Source organism: Triticum urartu, chromosome 6A (assembly GCF_056163025.1).
Source record: "Triticum urartu cultivar PI428250 chromosome 6A, HENAU_Tu73, whole genome shotgun sequence".
Classification (NCBI taxonomy): Eukaryota; Viridiplantae; Streptophyta; class Magnoliopsida; order Poales; family Poaceae; genus Triticum; species Triticum urartu.
The window spans coordinates 486,670,322-486,680,192 of NC_141878.1; the positions used below are offsets into that span (position 1 = coordinate 486,670,322).

A 9,871-nucleotide genomic window follows, 5' to 3' on the forward strand; every position below is an offset into this window, starting at 1 on the left:
GGAGGGAGGCTCGACGAAGGGTTCGACGACGTAAGACGGGAAACGGAACGCTGCGTTTTTTAGGTATTATTAATTAATTATTAATAATTATTATTATTAGAGGATTAGAGATTAGAGATAGAGATTAGAGATTATTTGTTTCCTAAAAATCTATTATTTGTTTCCTAAAGCAATTTGCATTAATGAAAGAGATCCGTTGATTTGGCTAAGGTAGGAAAGAATATATTATTTGTTTGCTAAAGCAAATTGCATTAATGGGAGAGATCCGTTTATTTGGCTAAGGTAGGAAAGTTAGATCCGTGATCTTTTGTCATTGGGAAAGTGTTGAAAATAAACCATACCAGACTACCAACTCCTCCATTAGGTTTTTTTCGCTGGTTAATTTTCGTAGGTTTTTTTCACTGGATTGTCTTGGGTGCGATCGGATGTTAGGCCCTGGAATGCGTGAGGGCGAGTGGGGGCTTCGGTACGCGGTTTTTTCGGTTCGCGGCGGCTCAGTGTGAGGTGGGACGAGGTACCAAAAAAAACCATAGAAGGTGAGATAAAAAAAAATCTAGAAGCGAGACTACCAACTGCTTCATTAGAAGTAGAGATATGCCGACCCAGTGAGGAGGGCTGTGCGCCTATTTGCAAACTATAAAGGCGCCTTATGCGCCATATAGGAAATGCCTTGGGAAGCGTCTATAATACATTGCGAAGTGAGCGGGCAGTTGGGCCCGCACAATTTGTTCGTTTTTCTTTGGGTTTCATCGTTCCTTTTTGTTTTTCTAATGTTTTCTAAAAATATATCTAAATACATACATTCCATAATTTCTATTTACTTGTTTTTTTGAAAACCACGAACTTGAGAAATGTTAACACAGTGTACAAAAATTGTAAGCGTAATTTATTTAAAATATTGATATCATTCAAAAAAATGATTGTGACATTTGGAAAAAATTCACGCATATGAAAAAATGCATGTGTAAATAAAAAATAATGGTTCATAGAATTAGTAAAATTTAATTTTCATTTAGGGAATGTTCATGTGTTTACAAAAAATATGTCTGACATTTTCCCAAATGTTTAAAAAATGATAAAAAAATGTTCATCTAATTTAGAAATAATGTTTTGTACAATTAAAAAATGTATGTTACTACCTCCATTCCGAATTATAAGATGTTTTGGATATTTTAATATGAACTACATACGAATTGTAATGCGTAAAACACACACACTAAAACATGTTTATACACATCTGATTTGGAACATCTTATAATTCGAAACGGAGGATATAAATTTTTCATAAAATTTTCAGACATTTCAAAAAATATGTTTGTAACATTTTAAATATATACTTATACAATTGTAAAGAAATGTCAATGTAGTTTTTTCTTTGTTACCATTCATAAAAATCTTTTAACGTGTATCTAAAATATGTTTAACATGTCTCCCTCTGTAAAGAAATATAAAAGTGTTTAGATCTCTAAAGAAATATAAGTATTTTTTACTTTTGTGATCTAAACGCTTTTACATTTCTTCTGTGATTGAAACGCTTTTATATTCTTTACGGAGGGAGTATTTGAAAATAATGTGCAGAAACATGTATTTGGAAAAAATATTAATCATCTATTTGAGTTTTTTTTAAATATGTACACAAATGTTTCAGATGTGTAGGAAAACTATATAATGTGTATGAAAACATTAGACATCAAAACATATATTAAAAAAAATGTAAATATTGTATTTAAAAGATGTTATTTATAAATACTGGTGTATAAAAAAAATTCAAAATCTATGTGAAAAAAGTAGATATGTGTTCAAGAAAGAAAAAATAAAAAATAACCCTGAAAAGACTGGCAGAGGAACGCAGAAAACGAAAAACGAAAAGAAAAGAATACCATTGCGAAAGCAAGCAAGAAAGAAAAAAGGCCACTTCTACGCATCATCCAGATGGTTTGAGAGAATGTTAAGCCGCCTCCAGGGCCATCAGATGCGCCCATCACACCATCGGTTCCGTGCCTAACCTGTCTCTCTGCGGCGCCTAAAAAAGGAGAAAAAAACGGACGCCTGAGGCGTCAAATAGAATCTGCTGCCTCGGGCTCGTAGTAAGCGATATATCATCCTCTTCTAGAAAAAAAGCGATATATCATCCTCTTCTAGAAAAAAAGCGATATATCACCCTCCCCATCGATCGATCAATGTGATTCCAGGGCCCATCATCAAAAAATAAAAATAAAAAACCAATGTGATTCCAGGAACTCCGTCTCTCTGCCCGCCGCATCCTCCCAGCCTGAGCGCCCCACTCTCCTCAAAGTTCAATGCAGAGCGGGTGCGCAGGCGAGCTACGCGGCGCGCGGCGGCTTCGACCGAGAGGCGCGAGGCGTCCTCGTAGCCCCCGCGGATTCCTTCGGCCGTTCGAGGTAACCGCGAGGGGAGGATACCCCCAGCATTCGCACGCACGCACGCACGCAGGCCAGGTGTTTGTTTCTATACGCCTGTGGGGGCCGAAGTGTGGCCACCGCTCCTTTGGCGTAGTTTTAGGGTGTGTACTCCGGAAATGCGACTCTTGCGAATACAGGTCGGTGTGCAACGACGCCACTGCGATGGTTTCCTATGGGCTGACTAGTGACTACCAATTTTATGCATGAGGTCACTGTGCGACTGAGCCAATTGTGGCGTGCAGAAATAATGGCTTTGTATTTCCTTACAAGTTTTTGTTTTGTTTTGAAAATAGGAGGCAGATCATTCTCTACCTTGTATATATTTCAAAACACGCCGAAGCCTGGATGGCAAAGCCAAGCGCAAAGCAAACTTGCAGCGACCACCGCATTGTTACATTTGACGGCACACATTAGGTTCATCCAGTGCTCGTTTTCTAGATTCAGAACTCAGGAAACCACATAACTGGGTCATGGTACAGTATTCATTGCAGGTCAAGCTTTTGTCTGAATGATATCTGAAAACCCTTGTTTCATCGATTTCCTAACATTTAAGTGGATCATAGCAATGTTTTTGGATTATTTATTGTATTCATGAAGTGTTCTACGTTCGTTTCAGTATCTGAGATCTTAGGCTTAGCATAGAGTTGTAACATGCTATCTGTAGAATTCCAAGTTCAATCATTCTTTTTTCTAGAATCCCCAGTTCAATCGGTAATCTGAACCTTTGGAATTTGAAACACTTAAGTCAGCAAGACAGCTATCCAAATTGATTCCCAAACAAATGAATTCATGTTCTTGAATCATGCCTGTACATTGCTTAATTCTATCATTGTTACAAACTGATGTACTAATTGGCTGGCTACAAAAGTCGGACCACATATTCTGTACGCAGATGGAACATCATAGCTTAGGGATCTGCTGGATTCTTATTCTATTTTTATCTTTTTTACTTCGTCGCCTCTTCCTGACCTCTTCTCAGTCTTTTTATCATATCTTATCAAGGAATCATTCTTTAGCTCCTACGCCACACATCCATTATCAGGCCTTTTCCTGTGAGATCCCCTACTTTTCAACAAGTTCACATGTTTTAGAATCCAACATCTCAGATGCCATATTTAATAATTGTTTTATTCTTATATGACATCACCATCACAAGATCCATGTTTGTTTTTAGAGAAATCACCTATTGCATTCTTTGGTGAGTGTCCGAAGATTAGGACATCGGCATATTCTCCCTCTGTTGGACTCTCAAAATTTGATCTTTGACCACAAATTTCTCATACAATACATTGCTCATAATTGCAAAATCATAATCACAGGAAAGTTATTTTTCAATACGAATTTAACGGTCTAAATTCTGTGTGGCACAACCCACATATTATTGGACTAACTGCTGGTTAAAGATCAATTCCGCATGGTAAAAACACATCCTATATTTATCAACAGAGGGTATGCTATTCAGTCTGACAAGATTATAAGATATTTCCATAAACCCTACCTTTTGCAGATCAGCATTCCTAAGGGCATAGTTTGGACCTCTATTTTGATCCGTGGTCATTCCTGTGATGCAACACCTCCATTTATGCGACTGGAATTTGGTGCGCTTGAGCATAAACTTTGACTCTTTGTTTCTCCGCCCATCACATATCATGGCAGGCTGACAGGTGTAGTGAGTCGTAATTCTGTCGGTCAACATAAATTCCATTTAGATATAGATATAGATTCGAAGAATGTTATGATTCTCTCCACCTTTCATAGAAAGGGAAAATAATTGAAGCAAATACCTTCCTTTGAAGACTGAAATGGTGTCGAGGTAAGGGTGTCACATAATAAAGGTTCAAATTGACATTTGGGTCTAATTTTGTTTAATACCAAATTTAAATTCGTCGAGAAGAGATAGTAAAGAGGTGTATCCCACTTGGATGTGAATCCTAGCTACTAGCCTGGTGGGGGCCTTTTCCATCATCTCGAATCCACCTGTCCACACCTTGGGATGATGAGAACTCGAACCAAATCACATGAAAGATCCGCATACACACAAAAACCTTTAGCATTTGCTGACGTGACTTATGCATAGGCGCAGTGGTGTTCCGTACCTTCATGGCATAATCTACTTTTGAACTAGATGACCTTTTCCTTCCTCATAAATCTCTCTTGTTAAAAGCTTCCAATGTCTGCCTTTGGAGGCTTGCGGCATCTTTCTAAATGTAAATAGCCAGAAGAGAACATAAGAAGGCAAGAGAAAATTAATGCTTCTTCCAATGAATAATATTATAAGTAGTTAGTAGTTATCATTTTATTCTTACTATCTCTGTATATTATCTGCTTAGGTTCAGTAGTAAGTGCTGGTTGACGGGCTATGTTCTGACACCTGTATGCCCAAGATTTGTGTCGAGTAAAGATTAGATGAAGCAACTTGGGACAAGCTTAAAAAAGCCAGAAGCACCTTTTGAACTTCGCTTTTCTGATACAAGTTTTGGAACAATGCAGGTCTGAGAATGTTTTATTCTAAATGTAATGAAGCTCAAGACGGCAAGGTAACTTAACTGCATCTTTCTACAAAACGGCAACCAAATGTTGGTAACCTTTCACAGAATAATCAAGTTTGTGCGTAAATTTGTTAAGAACTTCAGAGGCACAAGAATGGCTTATAGCTTTTTGGAAGTGATGATATGAGATTTATTATAAAATTTGGCAAGCTGTTGCACTAGAAATATTATCAATTACTGTCATTTGCTTTTTAGTTCTTACGAACTTGGTTAGGGATATGCTCTGGTTTACGTAATTTTTCCCTTGAGTTAAAAGTCATATATATTATATACTTAGGCATAGCTCTCTTTTCTGCATGAACATTTATATTTTGACTTGTTATGAAATAAGCTGGAAATTGACTGGCACTGCTTAAATTATCCAGAAGCATTCTATTCTTCTTAATTATACATGCAGCCCTGGTGCATGGTCTTGATTGTTCTACCGGAAACAACTATTAAGATTTAGGAGCTGAGTTGTTAAATCAAATTTTGATGGGAAATTCGTATAAAGCCAGTCACAATTTCTGTTAGGAGAATATTGACACGGTACTAACATACTTAATGGGTTTACTAGTTACCTGCAATATCTGCAGACACTTTAATTTTCAACTGTGGCATAGGTTTAGTTTTTAAGGAGCATAAAAAATTTGCTGTTCCATTATCCGAGAGGACTGGTACAAAATAAAGTTCCTGTATCAATGGCTGTTTGGATCCTGTAGTAACTCCAACAAACCACCAATCAATCTCCCATGGGAACTGAACATGTGATCTCTTATAAAACAATAAGCTATCTCATGAATCCCAAATCTTTATTTTTGAACCAAAAACTGTAGGTGAGGCCCTGACAGTAATTTTTTATTGAAGGCGGCATGAAAAAACACAAAGGGGTAGTTAGAAGAAGAGGGGAGAATGTACAAAGGGAAGGGGAATATACAAGAGGGGGCTATACGGAGAGCTATACAAGGGAGTCAAGAATCCCAAATCTAATTATTCCACTTCATTATACACTAGATCTTGCCAATCTATTTTTATTGCATGAAACTTGTACTATTAAAGCAGCTGTTCTAATACAGTTTCTAGCAATGAGACGACTGTACAATATGTCCACTTCTGCCATCATATGCTCAAAGTGGATAGGTACCAGGGACAGGTATTTTTTTGTGTTAAATTATTAGACCACAGACCACAGTTGAATAGTACATCCCATCTGCATGACATTCTTCTCTGTCCATCTGAAACCATATACCATCACTGATTAATCGAGTAGAAATATCAAGGAAGAGTTATGTGCTCCTATCCTTTTGACCTAATAATGGCTCCTTTTCCCTGTGTTACAGAAAGACAAAGAGGCATATATTGGTGTGTGTTTTCAATTAGATATTTGAATACCTTTGTTACAGTGGGGAGGTCGTCGACACAAATTGTTAGTTACTAGCTTTTCCTTGTACTTGCTATATTCACTATTCAGGGCAAATATCCTCTGCTACTAAGCATCATTGTTTTAAGTGATGTTGCAAATTGTATGTAGTTTGTACAGCCAATTAATTGGCTGCAAATTGGTGGACAGCACCTTTGTTCAAAACATTCCTTAAGTTTGTAACATCAACAAGGATGTTGCATGCTTCTATCCTGGCACAAATGGCCTTGTGATATTTTTTTAGGTACAACTAGTTATGGTTAGTATGCACTCTAGGCCTCCTGACCACTAGCTTTGCCTGCGCTTACCCCTCTTCTTGTGACCTTTTTGCTTCTTTGTAGAGCTGTGTGTGTAGGCTTGTTGCTTTGCTTGTCTGGTTTTGTTAGCCTAGGTTGCTTTGTATATTGTGGTTTAATTGGCCTGGTAATTTTTGCATCTTCTCAGTGTGCTTCTTCCAATACAAAACAACACACATATTGATGTGAGTTTGAGAAAAAAGTTGTCGTAAGTACCAAATGCACCCTTAGAGCATGGTTTCAAGTTTCAACATAGAAAAAAGGCAAGAATAAATGATATCTATTAAGATTGTGGGATGAAATGAAATGACAAAGGTCTAGTCTCCCAGCAAATCTGAGTGATTGTAATTCCTCCCTACAAATTTAATACACACTAGATTAGTGTGATGAGTTGGTGAAATTTCTCATGGCTCCCTCCTACATAGGCTTGTCAACTCATTGCCTACTGCTAACACAAATCACCACCCACTCAATACTGGGTATTGCTGGCTTCCCCCTCTTTATAAATAGCACATCTACGCTCACTCTTTGTTCCACAGAAACACGAGCAGCCACAAGTAGTGCTCACCACTAGTCCCCTGACCTTTCTTGGAAAATTTCTCCCTGCTGGGGAAACAGTAAAAAGGGAGGAGAAAAGGAAAAATAGAGAGATAATGAGTTCATCGTGGACAGCAAAACAGAACAAGATCTTTGAGACGGCACTAGCGACGTATGACGAGGACACGCCAGACCGCTGGCAGAAGGTGGCACGAGCAGTCGGTGATGGGAAGTCAGTCGATGAAGTGAAGAGGCACTATGAAGAGCTGCTGAAGGACCTGCATCACATTGAGTATGCAGGAGGCCGTCGCGGATCCCTCTACAACATCTCCGGCGCTAGCAGTAGCAACAGTAACTCCTGGGGCAGTGCCAATGAGGACCACAGGTAATTAAGAAGCCCGTACTCTCATACACACATAATCTCATTGTGCATCCTCTTTATGTGCTCACCTGTTGTTATGCACTACTAGTCATGGGTTTATGTTCAAGAGCAGTATTTCTGCATGCTGTCACTTGATTTTGTAGCTTTTGGTCATTTTATGATTCCTAACGTCCCACACCTAGATTATCTGTTTCCCTCTAGTTTGCAGCATGCCTTTTATAGTTTGTTCCTCCTATTCTGTTCTTTTGGCTTGTGTTTAAGTGTCTGGGTGTGCCTTGATTATCTGTATCTTGGGCTATCTGAAATGTAAGTCAAATCCATTGTCCTTGGATTTTGCTGGAATTGACTTATGCCTTGCATAACTTATGTGATTAGTTTGACAATTAGATTCTTCACGAAGTGTGGAATTTGACTAGCTCTGCAGATTGCATTTTTCTGAACTTAGCTATATAACTGCTGGTCTGCTGCCCTGTTCCATTTCCACCTTGTGATAAATTAAGCATGTGATCCTTGTTTGCTGTTTATAAGGAGTACTCCAAGTTCCAACTAGTAAATGGTAATACACTTTTGTGCTCTTTCTTCATGTTTTGTGCACTCTGTTGACTGAGACTCCATTTGGCAAGACAAGTCAACTCCCTTTTGTCTGTCAACAATGTGCAAATTCAACTAAATGGAAGATACAGCAGAATAAACAGAAGTATGCTGAAATTTCAAACTCCAGGCAACCTCACCTGTCCATGATGATGATCTGCCGGCAAAATACTAGTGGATAACTATGGCCACAATGACACTATCTGATCCAGTTTAGTGTCGAATTACATTGTGAGTACAGTGGGAAAGATATGGATAAACACCCGTAATCATAGTTAGTTACTAATCTCTAAACTGGGCGGTGAAGCAGGTCAATCTGTTTACGGGAATGAAAATTCTTTAGCATTAGTATGTTTGTGCTGCTGCTGCTGCTGCTACTCAGTGTGCTTTGAAAATTCAGCAATCAAATTATTATGCTTGTGAGAGAAATAGGCAGGATAAGGACACCAGTGATGGTGTTCCTCTTGGGAGGTTGCTCTTTGCATTCCTCTGCAAAGAGGGAATGGCCTCATTCCTACCACTCCCTGCACAGTGGTATCAACCATGCACATTTTCCTAAAGTTTGCAAGGGAAATCATTACAAACCCCACTACCTTTAAGCTGTTTGCCTTTATGATGAATAAATCACTTTCAGAACAGTGTACATTTTGTTCCCCCTCCTTTAATTTATTCGAACGGATAACGGTTTGATGTTGTGGTTTCTTTGTTCCAGGAGAAGGTACCTCAATCCTCAGTGAACGCGATCTTGGAGGAGCTGATCCGAAGCCTATTGCCACGGCGCTGCTCTTACCAGCAAAACCGAAACAAATAACCGAGTCTCCCTGAGATGTTACGTTTACTATATATTTTTCGGGCTTATGCGCTCTCGCGTTGTTGTGTGTGTCGTCATAGGTAGTAGATTTCCTACCAAAAGAAGAAGGGTACTAGAATTGTGTAGTTACTAGTGGTTTGATGGAAAACTTCCAGTCGAGGTCCAGAGCGTGCCCTCCCGGTTTAAAATAAAAAGGGACCCACACTGTTAGAATTCTTGAAAAAAGTCAGACATATACTTGAAGTATTGCAGCATGTATCTGCCAAGTTTGGTGCAAAAAGGATTTACATATCTGACGTTAGCATGTCACCTGATGAAAAATCAGTTTCCGTCTATGTGCTTTAAGCGGATTTTCGACGTTTTCTCCTTCCTTTGCTGAGTGCTATCATGATAAAGTAGTAGGGCAGAACAGGAGGTTACCAAACTCAGGCCACCAAATTCTGGTCCAGATACCCAACAGTCATACGATAATGAACATTGGCCATCTTGGACAGGTGACCAAAGCTTGGGCTGTGCGGGGTGGTCCACTGGAAGCAGTTGCAGAGATCTGCATGATCCTTCACTATCTAGTCTAGTTCTCCAAAGTGAATGGCCATGTCACTACTGTTGATCAGGTAGAGAGCTTTTGCCAAGTGGCCCCGCGCTTCGACGGACGATGATCGGCGCCGGAGTCGTAGCAGCAAAGGAAGGAAACTATGGTGTGTGATCGGCCATATCCGCAGGTACAGTTTTTGGCGGGTGATCGGGCTCCACATTTTGTAGCTAGATAGAGTGAGACTGTGGCCTGCCCACTGTGGGTGGATAGAGATGTATAGCTGGTCCCGCGGAAATCTGAATAGAAATCAGTAGATCTTGGTGCACCCAGTTTAGACTTTACACCCAT

General features: G+C 39.3%; 1 protein-coding gene across 1 annotated transcript; it reads left to right on the forward strand.

The window, feature by feature from the left end:
* Positions 1-2,166: 2,166 nt before the first annotated feature.
* LOC125514284 (protein RADIALIS-like 4) lies at positions 2,167-9,297 on the forward strand. The gene is made up of 2 exons (XM_048679596.2): positions 2,167-7,589; positions 8,890-9,297. The coding sequence occupies exons 1-2, from the start codon at positions 7,321-7,323 to the stop codon at positions 8,912-8,914; spliced, it is 294 nt and encodes a 97-aa protein (XP_048535553.1). The 5' UTR covers positions 2,167-7,320; the 3' UTR covers positions 8,915-9,297.
* The last annotated feature ends 574 nt before the right edge of the window (positions 9,298-9,871 follow it).